This window comes from Cylas formicarius, unplaced genomic scaffold (assembly GCF_029955315.1).
Source record: "Cylas formicarius isolate icCylForm1 unplaced genomic scaffold, icCylForm1.1 PGA_scaffold_9__14_contigs__length_23061073, whole genome shotgun sequence".
Classification (NCBI taxonomy): Eukaryota; Metazoa; Arthropoda; class Insecta; order Coleoptera; family Brentidae; genus Cylas; species Cylas formicarius.
Genome location: NW_026844365.1, coordinates 3481397 through 3498763, shown reverse-complemented (window position 1 = coordinate 3498763; position 17367 = coordinate 3481397). Strand labels below are relative to the sequence as shown.

General features: G+C 36.4%; 2 protein-coding genes across 3 annotated transcripts; both read left to right on the top strand.

Moving 5' to 3' along the window:
* Nucleotides 1–2563: 2563 nt before the first annotated feature.
* Nucleotides 2564–7179, top strand: LOC132706992 (uncharacterized). The gene is made up of 3 exons (XM_060678594.1): nt 2564–2737; nt 5607–5831; nt 6776–7179. Exons 1-3 carry the CDS (start codon nt 2570–2572, stop codon nt 7115–7117), a joined length of 735 nt encoding a protein of 244 aa, XP_060534577.1. The 5' UTR covers nt 2564–2569; the 3' UTR covers nt 7118–7179.
* A 3204-nt stretch (nt 7180–10383) lies between these two features.
* Nucleotides 10384–14582, top strand: LOC132707508 (uncharacterized). Of its 2 annotated transcripts, none has more exons than XM_060679400.1 (4): nt 10384–10531; nt 11729–11908; nt 12561–12788; nt 14173–14582. In XM_060679400.1, exons 2-4 carry the CDS (start codon nt 11741–11743, stop codon nt 14512–14514), a joined length of 738 nt encoding a protein of 245 aa, XP_060535383.1. In that variant the 5' UTR covers nt 10384–10531; nt 11729–11740; the 3' UTR covers nt 14515–14582. The 2 variants fall into 2 exon arrangements, with proteins under 2 accessions (XP_060535383.1, XP_060535382.1); XM_060679399.1 differs by having other exon boundaries at nt 10435–10678.
* The last annotated feature ends 2785 nt before the right edge of the window (nt 14583–17367 follow it).

The window sequence follows — 17367 nt, the reverse complement described above, 5'->3', positions numbered from 1 at the left end:
ATCAGGGCCGTTCCGAAGACTCCCAATCTTGCCCATGTCAAGGCAGGGCACTCGGTGAGCAGATGATACGGGGTCTCCTCCCCTTCCATGCACCACCTACACGTACCCGAACATTCGCGAAAGTTCAAAATTTCCCGCCAAAGTGGCTTAGAAGCGGCACTACTGTACCTCTTATATGGAAATATTTTATTTGCAAAATGGCGGAACAAGACCACTTCAAAATAACAAACAGGGATAATCTAGTTGGTAAAGGACAGAACTAAAACCCACGAAGATACACATAGCACTTTTTTATCAAGATACTTTATCATTTGAAATTACGTTCAATATGATCTTTGGAGTCCAAACAATCATTTTCTTTATATCTTTGGAGTCTTTGCCGAAATTTGCTTTACTGAAGTTCCTATTAGAGTGTAACTAACATGTTCTATGTTATCATTTGGATCCTGCATACTAAAACATTGAATCCAGATTTGTTGGAGTTTTTTATCACCAGGGAATCGATAATCCATTTTCGGTTATCATGTACTTTTCGAACATTTTTTGCATCAGCCGACATATTTGTTGACTTTTCTTGTGTTTTTGCTACCATGCAGATTTTACAATTAATGAAAGTAATATGAATATAAACAAATGAAGCGTAAAATTTTGACACGATGATATGTGTGACAAAACACTTTCCTCCGCCCTTCGTTTTCTTAGCATTCCTCGTTTCTTTGTTTGCTTCCTATCTGTAGTTCCTGCATCTCTATTGCTGATGAAACAATAAATGGCTGCCCATGACTAAAGCATCAGAAATGCTCAAACTGACTCTCGACTTCTTAAATTGACTCTTTAAATTTATCAATAAGAAAATGTTATTCAAATTAGAATTGTTGTATTTCGTGTTGTTTTGACTGGTATATTTTAACGCAGCGCACAATATTTATTGCGGTATTTCCCAGATGCATAGTTAAGTGGCCAATAAGCTAATAAGTATGGCGGTATTAAAATTTGCGTTGTTAAGCACTGCAGAAAAGGAATTATATTTTTACTTTATATGTTGACGGATATTTTATCGGCAATTCAAATAACTACTAAACAAAAAATTAGATGGTGGGTATTGGCTGTATGAGTGAGAACAAGGAATGGAGCTACGGGATTAGAGATCGACCACCAATGTCTATCAACTTTGTTTTTCACATACCCGATTATCTGTGAGGATGGCAATTATATGCTTAGGAATCTTTAGGAAGGATATAAAAGATGGGGAGTGAATGTTAACCTTAGAAAAACCGAACCCGTGAAAGTGGGAGAGGGACAAACTGAAGATCGCTGACCTAGATATACGCGAAGCTGAATTGTGTAGTGAATAAAAGTATTATATGGGAAGAAGGAATGACATGCACGGCAGAGTTCACGAGGCATGGAAGTAACGGGCCTCCCAAACCCGTTCCTGTGGTCAAATAAAGCCAAGGATTCATAAATCAATTTGTAGAATATCAATGGTAACTCTTGCCTCCATTGAACCCACCAATTTTAGCAGCAATAATAACAATAAAGATTGCAATACTCTTTTTACAATTCATACAATAAGAAAAGAACCAAAAGTAAATTATGTCTTCCCATCATTTAATATTATTTAAATTCTATATTCCATGCTTCTTGTACTTATGGTGGTAAAGCTTGTTTTTTTTTCCGAATTCATACATTTCCAGTAAATATCTATTTCTTTTTAAAATGTTTGAATTACGGCAGTGCGTAACGCTTTTGATAGGAAATGCAATATTGCGCCTGTCACTTTCCAAGGTTTTTCCATTAGCTATCTGCCTGGGCACTATCTTCGTTTACTTAAGCACGAAATGTATCTATATTTATGGAACACAGTTTTTTGCAATTACGCTATCAGTTGCCGTTTTCCAGCACTACATATAAAGGACTTCCTCCGAAGAAAAGTATCAGTAGTACCCTATTTCCATCAGGTAAATATTGCGAATTTAAAATTAAACATTGCCGAGAAAAGAAAAACTGAAACCTTAGGTTGTCAGATGATTCAACTCGATCGATTGTTTTTGCTACTAATTTTAACTAAATTCTGGCCGTCGTGCCCCACCCTCCCGCATTTATAATGTTATATATAATTATTATAATTATTTATTAAAAAGTACTTAATAAAAAAAACGTTATTGATTAGTGACTATTTTTCTATAGACTAAAAAAATTGTTATTATTATTTATAGGATATTTGAAAGCTCTGGTTTTAGGATAAACCAATAGAATTAGCCAAAAAATTGTTTTTTTTCAATTTTTTAAGCGATCCATTTTACTTCTGGAATTACGCAAAGGGCTGAAAGGATTTATAATTATTAAAAGGAAAAACGAAAAAAAAAATTGGTTAATTTTTGAGGTCTTGCCCCACCCACCCCTATAATATACATTTGTTTAAAATAAAAACATCTTCCTTAGCTCACCATGTACATTTGGTTAGTTGGGTGAAAGGTCCCAAGGTGTTCAGAGTTTTCAAAAAAATATGTTTCAACGACCGCCTTCCAGCGCACGGTATACATTTTGTCCATTTTTTAGTGCAAAAATGAGAAACGCTTTAGTAATCATCACGCTCGGCGTATTCAGTTGGACCGACGCGGTGGATTTTCACATAACGAATAAAGCGGGCGGACCAATATGGATCGGAATCCAGGGGAATTCCGGCAAACCTACCCTGAAAAATGGAGGATTTGCACTTAACCAAGGCCAAACGGTAAGCAGACTATCCTCCATATGCCAAACTAGTGTTTTCGGGACAAACTGTATATATTCTTGTTTAGTTTGCACATGAAAAAACTTTATAAAGCACTCTCCGAAAAATACAAGAAACAAAAACTTGTAAGAGCATTCCTTTTCCAATTTGGCATCCTGCAATGTCCCCAATGTATTATTATGTTACGAAAAATCTTTTTTTTTTACGCAAACGGATAGAGTGACGTATATAAAAGCTCAATGTCCTGTCAAGAGTGACACCCAAATATTTTCGGTTTTTGTTGTGATTAAGTAAAGTGGACATTATTTTTTCTGTCGACCATTTTTTGGATTAAATGGAAACAGGTTACTACTGTTTTTGGAACATTAGGTTGGAGCCTCCCATCACTGTCAGGTGGCTAAGCCCCAGTGATGATGTTGTTTTGGGCATATCTGCTAAATAACAGTGGAGCAAGCACTGATCAAACTTTCTGAGGTTGCTGGTTTCTGATCCCAATATCACCAGAAATACTCTGTCGTTAAGCATGTTTTCCATTAGTCTACAGCAAATTTTTCATAAGCATTTATATATCATTCCGTTCCTCCAGACGGTGTCATATGCCGCTGACAGCTCAATAAACGTAACAGGACTCTTTAGTTCTCTTTGAAAGCCGGTTTCGAAATATGTGGTCCGTGATAATACTTATTCGCTGCAGCTACATTTAGGTCTGAAACCCGCTTGTTCACTTGGATTATCTTTAAGTACTACTAATACTTATTCTGTTGTAGATAAGTCTTTCCAGCAACTTGTACATTGTTGATGGTCGGCTGGTTTTCCTGGTTTGAATTGTCGAGGACTGCATGATGTTTGTGTTCGCATATTTTCCGCAGTTAAGGAGGAATTCAGGATGAATTCCATCAAATTCTGGGGCTTTCCAGATTGTTGAGGGCAGTAGATACATCTTCGGTCTTGAAAGGGCGAGAGTGCTCGGTTTCTTTAGATTCGTCTTTAAGGGTTCTTAAGTATCCTTTTATACTTTTTGTGTCAACTTTATCTCTGGGTTCTCTGGATGTCATCACAATGTGAGATGCTACTGAGTTTGGTGTAATGGGAGCTTTTTGCCCTGGATGGGGATTTCCGCCTCCAAGTTTTCTAATTTCTAAGTAACTGATTTGGGTTCCAGTCTCTATATTAATTGGGTGGTGTTGGCTGTGGAGCAATTCCGTAAGTACTTTGCCTGTGACTGCCAAAGGGGTGTTATTGGGGTCTGTTGATATAAAACATAAATCAGGATTATATTCCCTGTTCCATGCGGCTGATTTAAACGAGCCCTTATCCTTTACATCAAAAAATAGGTGTAAATGCTCGTATTCAGTCCATCTAATCAGGGTCTCCCCATTGATGTCGTTTTATCTGTATTTCCATTGTTCGTGGTGACTGCATAAGCTGGCCAGGTCTTAGCGTAAGGCTTTTAAATGTTGGAGACAGTAATGTTCCAGTAATGGTCGGTCGACGTAGAGAAAAACAGATGCATTTTCTATGCTGTTTCAAATATAAGTAGCTGCGCCGTATGCTCGGTGGTACGTTGCTCCCAGAAATTCCTATCCTGGTATTTTTCCCCTTTTTTGGAGCTCTTTCTCTGTTTCACAGTGAGTTTCCTGGATTGCAACCACGCCGATGTCGTAATTCTTCAGCAGTCTAGATATATACTGACTTTTATCATACCTAATATCTTCTATGTTAATCTGATGGAGTCAGACCGAGGGTCTAATCTTTCTGGTCAAAGTGAATTCGATTTAATTCAATATGTCATGTAGTCAGGAGATCCCTAGGGTAATCTAACTGCCAGTATATGCTAGTTCATTTAGCGTTACCCAGGGTGCACCAACGGGGAGGCGAACTAGCTTTACACCCCAGACATCAGCAATTGTCTATACACTTTAAGACGATTGAGTCCCAGTGCAGTCTGAAATTTAATGCAGCGTTGAAATGAAGTTTCCACCTATTTAATCGTTAGGTTTTAAGTTTTATGTTTTAAATGTTCGTTGAATCATATAAAAGGTTGGGTCTCACTTTTGATTCACAGTGGCAGTTGAGAGTCCATGTTACCAATAAACTAAAGATTGCCTTTGGTAATTTGAAATTAATTTATGCTAATAGGCATCACTTGGTGTTAATTTTGTGATAGGCCTTATTTATGAATCTTGTTTCTTGCTTTTTGAGTCTTTCCGTAAGATGTATTTTCTTCGTCAATAAACTTTAGCTGGTGAAGTTAGAGCCTCCAAAGCTTCTTAGTGTCATGTTGGATTCTAATCTGAATTAGCTTCCTCATGTTGAATATCTCTGTTCCAGATCATCTACTAAATATTTGTGATAAGGCTACTTAGATAGTGTTGCACTGATAATGATAACTTAAGTATGTTATTTTGCTATGGGGAAACTCGTCTTACTCTTACAAAGTATTAATCCTGCAAAAAGGAACAGTAAGACTTATTGTCAATGTTTCAATTCGTGAAATCGATAACATGAATTCTCACGTTGCCTTGTCTATACTTGAAACACTAATTGAAACCATGTACATTTAAAAGATAACCCGTCGCTTTCCTCTTATCATACTTATGACATGAGGGGAGCAGACCAAAAAAATGGTATTTACAGTCTTTTAAAAATAAGTAAAAGATTGTAAATACCATTTTCTTGGTCTGGGTCATTCTGATCCTTGAACTCGATATATTAAATATTCATTTCACAATGTCAAAGAACTTAAAAAATGTTAGAGGAAGTTTGTACCAATTAGTCATGCATGTTTTCTTTTGAAACTTGTATGACTTTCCATGTACTGCTATGTATGTAGAAGGTCAATAAATGCTATTTTAATACTCATACATAGGAAACGGTTGGGGCACCTGACGATTGGGCAGGAAGATTCTGGGCAAGGACGTACTGTAATCCCCAGAGCAACCACTGCTTGACAGGGGACTGCGGGAACAAGTTAGAATGCGCAGGCGCAGGCGGCCAACCGCCAGCGACGCTCATAGAAATTACGCTCAAGGGTAGCGGGGGATTGGACTTTTATGACGTCTCTTTGGTCGACGGATTCAACGTCGAAGGTTCGGTAAGTAAAAAATGTCCGGTAATTTGAAACCCTGGCGGCAACCAAATGGAAAAAAGGGGTAGACTGACTTTTGTATGACGCAATATTTATCCAAAACTACTACATTTTGCAAAAAAGAACTCACCAATACCAGATAAGAAAACAGAGTCCATAATCAATTAAAACAGAGCTGTTCTCTGCTAAAGTAAGATTTTTAGTGGGTCATCTTTCAGATCGATGTCAATATTCACCAAATTCAATTACTAAAAGAGATATTTTTTGAAATAGTCTCAGCAAAGTTTCAGATTATCGTCATACAATACACAGCAAACCTAAAGGCCTCTGTTTTATAAACTTATCTGAGTTTTCGTCTTCAAATATGATGGATTCTTATATAAATAAGGATATAACGTTTACCCAAAACTTTTCAAAAATTTTAGTGGTGGTATTTTTAGAAAGTGTCCCATTACCATTATGACATGCTTGATCTGTATTTCCATTTGCTCTTCCGTTGCCGAAATGCATATCGCGATTTTCAGTATTTGAATACTTCCGATGGGCCATCGCAGTAGCAGTTGCAGCAGTTCTTTTAGTAGAAACTAATTTTTAACGAACAGCGTTAAAAATAAAATTTAAAAAATGAAATTTTACATTATTTTACCACGCTGAACATTTCCTCCAAGTTTCCGAACACCCTGTATATTGCTAAAATAATATACAGGGTATCGGTGTTTTAAAACGTTCCCGAAGATGGCAACTTTATTTTGTTTCTATTTCTTTCACTGATATTATTGAAGTGAGTTTGGTCACATTAACGTTTTTACTGAATCCATTCCAAGCTTATGAAACGATTTTAGTTACCTGTAATACAAAATTATTTCTCCACAAATGGAATTTGAAGTTCTTCTCCAGAACTCATTATCGTAACTGATTACTGTTATATTTTGATCGGTTTGCCGTTCCAGATAGAGCCGGTGGGCGGCCAAGGCGATAATGGTCAGTACAGCTGCAAAAAATCGAAGTGCGGTTCGGATATCAACTCCAAATGCCCCCCGGAGCTCCAGGTGAAAGACGGCAACACGGTGATAGGCTGCAAATCGGCTTGCGCGGCTTTCAATACCCCGGAGTACTGCTGCACGGGCAGCCATAACTCGGAAGCAACTTGTAAAAGCAAGGATTGGCCGAAAGATTACCCGGCCCAGTTCAAAGCCGAATGTCCCGACGCTTATAGCTACGCATTCGACGACCACAAGAGTACCTTTACCTGCAAGGCTTCGCAATATAACGTCGTCTTTGGCGGCGTCTAATCTTTGCTTTGTACTACTGGTGTTAGCAAAATAATAATTTGTAATTAAAGCTGGGAATATGTCATGATTGATTAATTTCGCCATCATAAGGCGGTTTTACTTTTAATAGTCACAACAAAAACCTTGATTCAATTCAATTCAATTATGCGTTTCACAAAAAATGTTGGGCTCGACCGCTAGGATCATTCGCCCATTGCCGACTTCCGTCGAGGATTTTCGCTTCTGGTAAGTGACCACCACGTACAAAGAAGAAAAATAACCAATAATTTGCTCAGCTAGCAAATTATAATTTTTTAATACTCCATGGTTTGTTATAATTTAAAAGCTCTGAAGAAGCTAACATGATGGTAGGCGAAACGTCGACGAGTTTGATTTATAAACAGCCGATGCAGCAGGAATGGAGAAGATTTGTAAATGTGTAATTTTCTCTTTTTTTTTTCAACATATTAAGTATCTGTGTATCGCGTTGTCATACGAAATTATTTCTCTCAGTTCATTAATGTGAGTACGTGTCACGGCAGACTTCTAATAAAACGTTGCTTCCAATATAATCAGTATTTATTTTCATATTTAGGTCTATTTGTTGAATAATGTTATTGCAAAGTATTTTTTTGTCATAATCGTGGTTTTCTATTAAAAATTGAATCAGTTAAATAAAAATAAAATTCAAATAGTGTGCCTATAGTTTGGTTGGTATTTGTTTCAAATACATATCTAGCCTAAAACTTTTAGTTAATTAATGGTGTATATTTTTAATTTTAGTTGAAATTATGTACAGTTTGTAAGTACCGATGAAAATTCTTTGCTATTAATAGTACACTTGCGGAATACCCGTAGTTCACGGATCTTGGCAGCCCTGAAAGCTGAAATTTGGTCCTGAGTAACTAAAGTTCCCAAACAAAAATCTATGAATGAACTGAATCGCAAAAATCCGACAGAAGAATCGCTCTTGTTCCTAGAAAATGTAACTTGTACATAACAACGACCTCGGTCACTAAATGGCGATTAGTTTTGGTCAGATCTTCATCTTCTTCGTCATCAAGTTCGACTTCGTGGACTTCAGATGATTGAGATTTTGTAATACCATCTAGGCGGGTATCAACTCTCTAAAGTGACCACATAATATATTGTATATGTATGGGTTCAATGCATAAAAACAAAGGACATAGTTGTAATATTCTGCTAAACAACGTTATACTGAGTGAGCAACGAAACACTTAAAAACACTGGCCAAGAAGATACATCTATTTCCAAGGCAAAGAAAAATCATCCATGTGGAGAAAAATGTCGGTGTAGCCAATGAATTACACTAGAAGACAGAGAAATCATACTTAATGAGTTTTGGAAAATGGATGAAACTTAACGAGACAGCGAGATTTTATATCAAAATGTATATCAAAATTCACAACTGTAGCAGAGGACCTAAACATTCATTTTCATTCGAAATCAATAATTGTATCTGTAGTATTTTTACTAAAAACGCCGTTCAATTAGTAGTCGACCCAGTGCAACAGTAACAGCAAATCAGAATGAGTCGGGTTTTGCTTATAAAAAGGGGGGTGGGGGACTACAGAAAGTAAGGGAACCTAGAACCATAATTTCCAGATTAGAGATATTAAGCGTCCACCACATATCAAATGTTCTCAAGAAATATAACGCCAAGACCAGATTTACCGCCCCCTCAAACAATATATCAAGAAGATTTGTAACAGTTATGTGGTGGAACCCGCATATTAATTAAATTATATGTATTTATTATTTTTTATGATCAGATTAATAGAAAGTTTCTTCAAAAAAAAAAAAAATAGGGAACATAAAAACAATTGAGGGTATGATAACCTTATTAGTTATTTATCTTCCAATTCTTATTAGTTGATATAGTAGAGTTCTATTTGGTATATACGAAATAGATATGTACTCGCAAAAATTACTCAATAATGATTATTATTTATTTTACATAGTATATATAATAATACTTACTTATTTTTTCTAAATTATTTTCTTAATATTAATAAAAATAACTTTTAATATACCTATAAATATTTAAAAAAAAAACTACTTTAAGACGAGGAGGAAACCGGAACTAAACAGGCGATACGCCTTCTAAAACAGGAAGAAGAAGAAGAAGAAGAAGAAATACAAAGTTAATATTGCATTTTTTTTTTTAATTTGACGGTAAATTTTAAGTTTTGGGTTGGAAAATGTTTAAATTTGTGAAAAAAAATAGGGTACAGAAGGATAATTGAAGGATAGTAATTTAATAGTCTATGAAAAAAAAAATTAAAAAAAATATAGAAAAACCAATTTGAAGGTGGCTATGAGCAGCATTAACCAATTGCGGTGCGATATGATTTAACTAATTTCCTTGACGAACCTAACCTCTGTTGGCCGTTGGCCGTGATTAAAAACACTTTTAAAAAAATAGATGATAAAACCCCCTTGTTTTTTTGGTAATTTAAAGAAAAGTCTGCTTGTTTGTAAACAGATTGGGATAGAACTGTTATCGCATTTCAAGCAGGCAATCAACCGATAAAACATTACAAATATTGCTAAGCAAATTTTGAGTGTTGCAATGTCTATGGCATACAGTATATTCGATTGATGAGGTCGGGAAATGTTAAACATTCAAATCTGAAGTTTAATGTGAAATGAGAAATGAGGATATAATATACTGAGTGTTCTATTTAAAATGAAGTTGATATTAGTGACTAAAGTACTACGACCTTGAAAATATTTAAAAACTTTTGAGCACCAACTTATAACTGAATTTTTTCGAAATCATTTATTAATATTATAAACTATTTCAAAAACGTGTAGAACAATGTTGAATGTTAAATAGAAAAGGGCCAAATATGGTATAGTGATTGTGCCTGATTTTTGTATCGATAGGTATAAACCAAATATGCTTTAGTAAAATGTTGTCTGTGTTAAAGCTACAGGACGTATAACGGGTGAATCCCAGCAATTCCATATCTTGATCACTTTCATCTACATTCTAGTATACCAAACCAAAGAATATTAAACACAGGTAATTTATTCATTCATTCATTCAAAAGCAATTGGTCACTTTCTTATATCTATGAACAGACCATACATTCCTTTGAAGGCATGTGTATAAGTGATAATCACATTCGAGAAGTCTTGCTTGCTGAATTTAATTTGCGTGTTATTATGTCATTACATTGTAATTGGGTCTCGCGTTTGCATGACAATAAAAGAACAACTGCCGTATCGCGAAAATAATTGCAAAGGATAATTTCTAAGGTTATTCCGATTACAAGTCCGGGATTTCAAAAGCGATTAGACATTTAAAAACGGACACGTAACAAAACCCAGAATTTATAAATAATAAAATTGTACTGGATAACGATATCCCACCGGAGTTATCTATCTGGTTTTGATGTTTATACTAATGTGAGTGGCTGCAGTTTTTTTTTAAACGAATGTTTACCAATTTCTATGAAATTCCATACTTTATCTAGTTCTGTATATAAAGACGATCGTTGGAAACGATCCTTCAGTTGTGCTTCTATACAACGACGATAATTTTGTAGAAAAGCGGTAAGGTCCTTTGTTATTTATCTTATACAAGGCAAAGCATCACCTTTTAACAGTCTATAACTCGTTTTCACTAAATTTCTTTTCTTATTTTTCTTTGAGCTGCATTATGAGAAATTGTAAAAAAGTGAGCATTTTGAATTTATTGTAGTTCTTATTAAAAAAATCTACTTTGGAAAATGAGGATAGCTCTGTCGTTTCTGTAAGACCCAAGTCTAAATACTTACTAAATAATCTCTTTCCTTGCATATTGACCACCGCGGTCAGACTTTTATTTATGGATTATTAAGAAGTCAATGAAAAGGGTCTTTAAAAATATGCGACATCATTTTATTTTTTTTTATTTTATTTCTAATTGTTATTATATATACATCTTATTATTTAAATGCCTAATTAATGTATTATTTTTACATTTGATGGAGAAAATACCAAAGACAGCGATTCTTTTATTATGACTTGTAACGAATCAAAATGCATTCCAAAGAAAAAATTTCAGAATTAGTTTTGCACCAAAAAATTTGTAAAATTGGATTACAACATTTTTTTAATGTATTTTTTTAAATTACTAAACTGATCCGGTGTGAATTAGATCTCACCATCTAGTGTAGTCTGTTTTATTTTCTTTTTTTTATTGTTTTTTGGACTATAATTTGGGTATTCCAGTCAATTAAAAAATTATGTATCTTTTTGTAATTTTTAGCTAGAAATATCAATTGTTAATAATAGAGAATGTTGAAAAAGCAGCAATTAAAATGGCTTTGAAAAATTTGAATTAAAAATATAATTAAAAATTACTACTACCAACTTTACTTTATTTGCAAATTTTTAAATTTTTGTGCTTACAGTTTTCCCTGTATACAAATTCCATTGGTTATTATCAAATAATAAAATGCAAGTTATCAATATTCGCATCATTCAAGATTAAAAGTGATCATCAAATTTGAATATTGAAAGATTAATATCGTTATACCCATATTTCAGAAAAAAAATGAGACTTGGCAACATCGTTCGCAAAAATTATGAATTTATTTATCGTGATGTGTATTTCCGCAGGTAAATAAAACCATGAAAATCACTCATATTTTCGCCCTAGTTGGGCTAGCGGTTTCCGCAAAAGCGGTGGATTTTCACATCACTAATAGGGACGGGGGCCCCATCTGGGTGGGAATCCAGGGAAATGCTGGCCATCCACATTTGAGAAATGGCGGATTCGTACTTAACCAAGGGGAGACGGTAAGTCGCGTCCTTTTGTAATGTTTGTAAAGTTTCGTTAAGCCCAACACATTATTGCAATTGGTATGTATGGAATTCGGCTTTTTAAATGTGTTTTGTATATATTGGAACAAAGACAAGTCAAAAAGAAGACTTTTTCATAAATGTTGATAGCGGTGATAACGTTTCATACGCTAGAAACCATGGATTGACATTTGACAGCGTTTGTTTGGCGCGTAATATATAGGTTACTAGACACAAAACAGATTTTTTTAAAAGATCATTTGCGTTTCAAATCAGAAAACTTGCACAGGCTACTGTAATACTATTTGCAAAACTTCTCGTTTCCTCCTGCATCGGTTATTGTTGAATCGAACTTGCTAACGCGATCCTGATGGCTTCCTCAGAGCTTACTGAAATTGGCTCGCATTTTACTCTGTCTCATTTAACTCCGCCCCCATCAAACAATATATAAGCAGGTACAGAGCAAAATGCGAGCCAGTTTCAGTCAAGCTCTGAAGAAGCCAGCAAGATGATTGGCGAAACGTTAGCAAGTTCGACTCAGCAAAAATCGATGTAGGAGGAATCCAGAAGTTTAGTAAAAAGTATTACAGTAGCCTGTGGAAACTTTTATGACATCGCTCCCTAAACTTCTCAATATTTTTTGTTGCAGCAAACTGTCGGCGCACCGGACAACTGGGCGGGGCGATTCTGGTCGAGGACTTGGTGCTTCCCCGACCAGAACAATCACTGTTTTACCGGCGACTGTGGCAATCGACTGGAATGCGCTGGTGCGGGCGGCCAACCGCCAGCGACCCTCATAGAAATCGCTCTTAAAGTTTACGCCGGATTGGACTATTACGACGTCTCGTTGGTCGATGGGTACAACTCCAGGGCATCGGTATGTCGTTTCTTTGTCGTTGGTTAGTTTGCTCTATCGCGATAAGGTCACAGGTAGGTTTGGAAATAGGGCATACATGATTGATATATAGGGTGTTTCACATCTGAAGTTCAGTAAAACATTTCCTCACGGAACTTTAGAATGTGACGTGGTACTATCCAATGAAAGAACAACTTTTCTATTTTGTTTTTTAATTTACTCAGCCATCTTGTCAAAATTTCCGTTGTCGTCGACGCTTTTTGGGGGATTTTTACTTTTTTTTGTTATTAATGGATCTTTTTTTCTCAGCTTCCATATTGCCATACACTAAAATAGTCAATAGTCAACCAACGGTAATTTGGTTCTCCAGTCCTCTAGATCATCCAGTATAACTCACAGCAGATCCCCCACAAACCGTTTCATCCATCTTCAAACTGCTATCTCTTGATAAAAAAAAATCTAATTGAATAAAAATTGAGATTGAGGAGAAATGTCTAGTGTATGGACGAATACTTGTAATTAATAAGAATATAGTATCAATTATAACATGTAGCCCACAAAATCCTGTTGCTATAAAAATGCAAGTTCCATAAATAGAACCTGAGATAGAGAAGGGAGCTTCATAGTATTCTAGGGCTACATTTGATCGAACTTGACTTGCTTTTTGGGACGGCTAGGCTTTGTTTTCGACATCATAACTATATACCCATGATGCGTCATCAGTTATGACCTTTTGTTGTCCTTTTGTCCAAAATTAAGCAGTTTCGGGCAAATTTTGCTGTTACACGTTTCATCCTCACACTTGGAACAGCTTGTAACACATAATTTTTTTTTATCAATGTCGATTCACAATATACCGTCGTCCACATTTCATTCACATTATACTCGGTTTTTTGAAGACCTGACCCTTGCATAATCAAATTACCGAAATATAAGAGCATTGCAGAATGGTAATACTAAAAACACACTAAAATCAGTCCAAAACACAAAGAACGATAAAACGAAATCGGCTCTCATTTTGAAGAATACAGGTAGCTGCTCCCGTGACATGAAGACCAGTGTCCTATGGCAAAAAATTTGGAAGCTTGCTTTTGGAAAACTTGTTAGAGGCTAAAAACGTTTCAAACGAATTCGAAAATGGCATTGGCAAGGTGGCACCTGGGTCGCTTCTACATGAGCGTTTGATACAGTCCATCACCTGTTGCTATTCAAGAAACTAGAACGAACAGATCGCCTGATATACTTCAGGAAAGAAGCCCAAGTGTTTTTATTGTTTGCCTGTGTCTCTGTATGTATTTAGCTCATTTTGTACTTCTGAAGCAACCAAATATATACAAATTTGCAATTTTCTTGAAACTTTTAGAATGGATCTGAGACTTGGGAATGATATACAATTTCCTTCCAGATTGAGCCCATCGGTGGGCAAGGCGACGGCAGCCAATATAGCTGCAGGAAAGCGCAGTGCGGCTCAGACATCAACTCCAAGTGCCCCGGGGAGCTTCAAGTCCACTACTCCGGTCAGGTTATCGGCTGCAAATCGGCCTGCGTCGCGTTCGGTGGCGACCAATATTGTTGTTCGGGTGCCCACAACACTCCCGAAACGTGCAGGAGTTCCGACTGGCCGCAGAACTACCCGGCGTTCTTCAAACGCGAATGTCCCGACGCCTACAGCTACGCTTACGACGATAATAAGAGTACCTTTACCTGCAAGGCCGGCGCATACAACATCGCGTTCGGAAACGTTTAAACGTGTTTTTTTCTTCTGTTATAAATTTCCACGGTAAGGCTTGAAAAATAGATTGCCGGATAAATAAATGTATGTTTATATTTTGCACCCTACATTAAGTCCATCGACTACAAATACAGGGGAATAACACTCCTAAATACAGCTTACAAAGTTTTATCCATACTCATTCAGAAAAAGATTGAAAGAACAAAGAACATTATTTGGAAATACTAGTGTAGTTTTATACAGGGCATTTAACTCCAACAATAGAGAAAAACTTTTAGCAGCGCTTAAGGGGATTGGATTAACTCTAAAATTGATGATTGATTACCATGACTATGAAAAGAACAGCAATTGATTTCGGGAAGAGGGAATTTGATACCACTTAAGGTCAAGGGAGATTTATTGTCATCAACATCTGGCCTTTTGATTTACTTTTGATTTGAGTTACTTAAAAAGTTTACCGAACCTGTTGCATACTATACTTTTTCTACGACCGTTACTTTTTGGGTACATTTTCGCAAAACAACACTGACATGGCCGTCAGAATTGACAAACGTCAAAATTCGAAGCGTGGCAAATATCTCCGAAAACATCCGATTGCTCCCAAACCCGTGCGGTAAAATCCCGGAATTGTCCGAAGTGGCTGAGAGTCAAGAGTTTGAAAACAAGGTAAGTTTGAGAGTTGTCAAGGTGAAATTTGTGTGCAAGGGAGGTGTCACTTACAATCATGATGTCGAAACTCGTGGTATTAAAACTGAGATGGAGTTGAAAGTCATCCGCAAATGATGGGGAACCCCTCTAAGCACGCTCAAGAAACCAGAAACACTCCTACCATGTCCGAAATTTTTTATACTACGGAATTATGTGTTGTAAGTTTGGTGCACAAAATATTATGATCAAGAGTGTCAAATGCACGACACGCACGCACGATGTTGGGTCATAACTTTCTCCAAGTTAGAAAGTTCTCTAGGATCATTGTTCTTAGCTACTGTTATAACACTGGTCAACTTCCAGTTACTGCAGAACTTGTAGGAGATATTAGAATTTACGATGTATGATCTAATAGAGAAGGGGTCATTAAAAGAATATTTTGACGTTCAAGTCCATTAACTCCTTCAGTAAAGGAGAGGCACCTAATATAAGGCACCTTTTCATTTTTGTTGAATAAATAATTGAGAATTTTGTGTTTAAAAATAGTTTCATGTACATGTATAGACCAAACGTTGCTTACTTTTGTAAATTAATAAAAACCAAAAAAGTCACTTTTTGTTATTTTCCAAATTGGTCTCCTAATACGAGATAGTTTAGACTTCAGATAAAAGACTGTCTCATAATGAGAAACCTAGGAAAATAAGGAGAGCAACTGAAATAAAATAATTGCCTTATACTAAACGTAACAAAAATAAGGATGTAACAACACTTAAATTTAATCGAAAAAAGCTTCTTTTTCCCTTATCTCAACCTCTCCGCATTTTTTACCCGCAGACTTCTTTCCACTACTAAAAGGACGCTATTAACCATTTCTAATTGCTATTTCTAATTTCTAATTTGTTTATTCTGTTAAGGCATCTACAGAAAAATATTTACTTAAAATTGTAAAAAGAAAAATAGCGCTCCTAATATGAAATATCTCACATTAGGAGGAACCTTATGAAGAAATTATTTTCATATTTTTTTTTCCAAACATCACACAAGTTTTAAGGCGTTTTATTTATTTCAAACAATAAAGCAACTTCCACACAACGAAGCAAATAAGCAAAAAACATCACCTCAAAGAGAATACTAAGAAACTATTATATTGCAGTGTATAAAACCAAATACATGTGCCCTGCTTTGACAGCAACTAAAACCAGTTCCAGCTAATTTCATATTTCACCTTCCGATGAATTAATTTAGGCAGCTGCAGCAGCAGGCTGTTAGTTGGGGAGAAAATATGCTGTTTCATAATAGGCGCTAATCCCATATTAGGTGCCTTTCCTCTATTAGAGCGTAGTTGCGGTATAATTTATCGAATTTTGTTGGGACTTACCTGTGAATACTGAAAGTGACTACCAACATAATTTGGCGCACTTTCTAGAATAAAAAAAAAGCTACTAAAAAATGTAAAAAAATGATTTCAAGGTTCCAATTTAAAAAAATGGTTGTCGTTTTCAGTCGAAATAACCAGACCCGAGCAAACTTCAACTTTATTTACGTCAAAGGGTTCACTTGGGCTGGGCAAGTTCGATGATCCGTTTCGTCGGCTTGTAGGCCATCGCGCTGGGCGTCACGTGCGTGATCGCCTTCGACAGGTCGTCCGTGGTGTCCGGGTTCACTTTCTTCGGTACCACGTGTTTCGGCCGGGCCAGGTTTTGGATACGTTTCGAAATTTTCGTCTTCAGGCTGCTCCGTTTGGGGCTCTTGGCACGCGAAGACTCCGGCGGCACGGACGCCGCTGCGGTCGATTTGCCCGGACGGTCGGCCATGTTGGCTGAAAACGTTGAAGTCGTACCGAGGATTTCGAACTGGACCCGTCAAAAACGGTTAATTTGACAGACGTCGAACTGCGAACGCGTCACTTGGTGACGTTCGTCTGTGGGAATTTTGGAGAGCGAATGTTTATTTCATGATTTTCATTAATGCGACTTTTTGGTGGCGAAATGAGACCAGTTTCGCAAAATAACACCGCCAGGCCACAAAGAAACCACTTCGCGTGTTTCAAATTCCTTTGTGATTGTACCCTGTATAATGTTTCATTCGAGTAAACGTTAACATCATCTAAGTATAAACATTTTTCTACTCCCTCTGTAAAATACCCAATTATACACCGATCTAGCGTGCGGGAAGCGTCACGTTACCACGTCATTTTTGTTTCCCACGGATCCGAGCGAC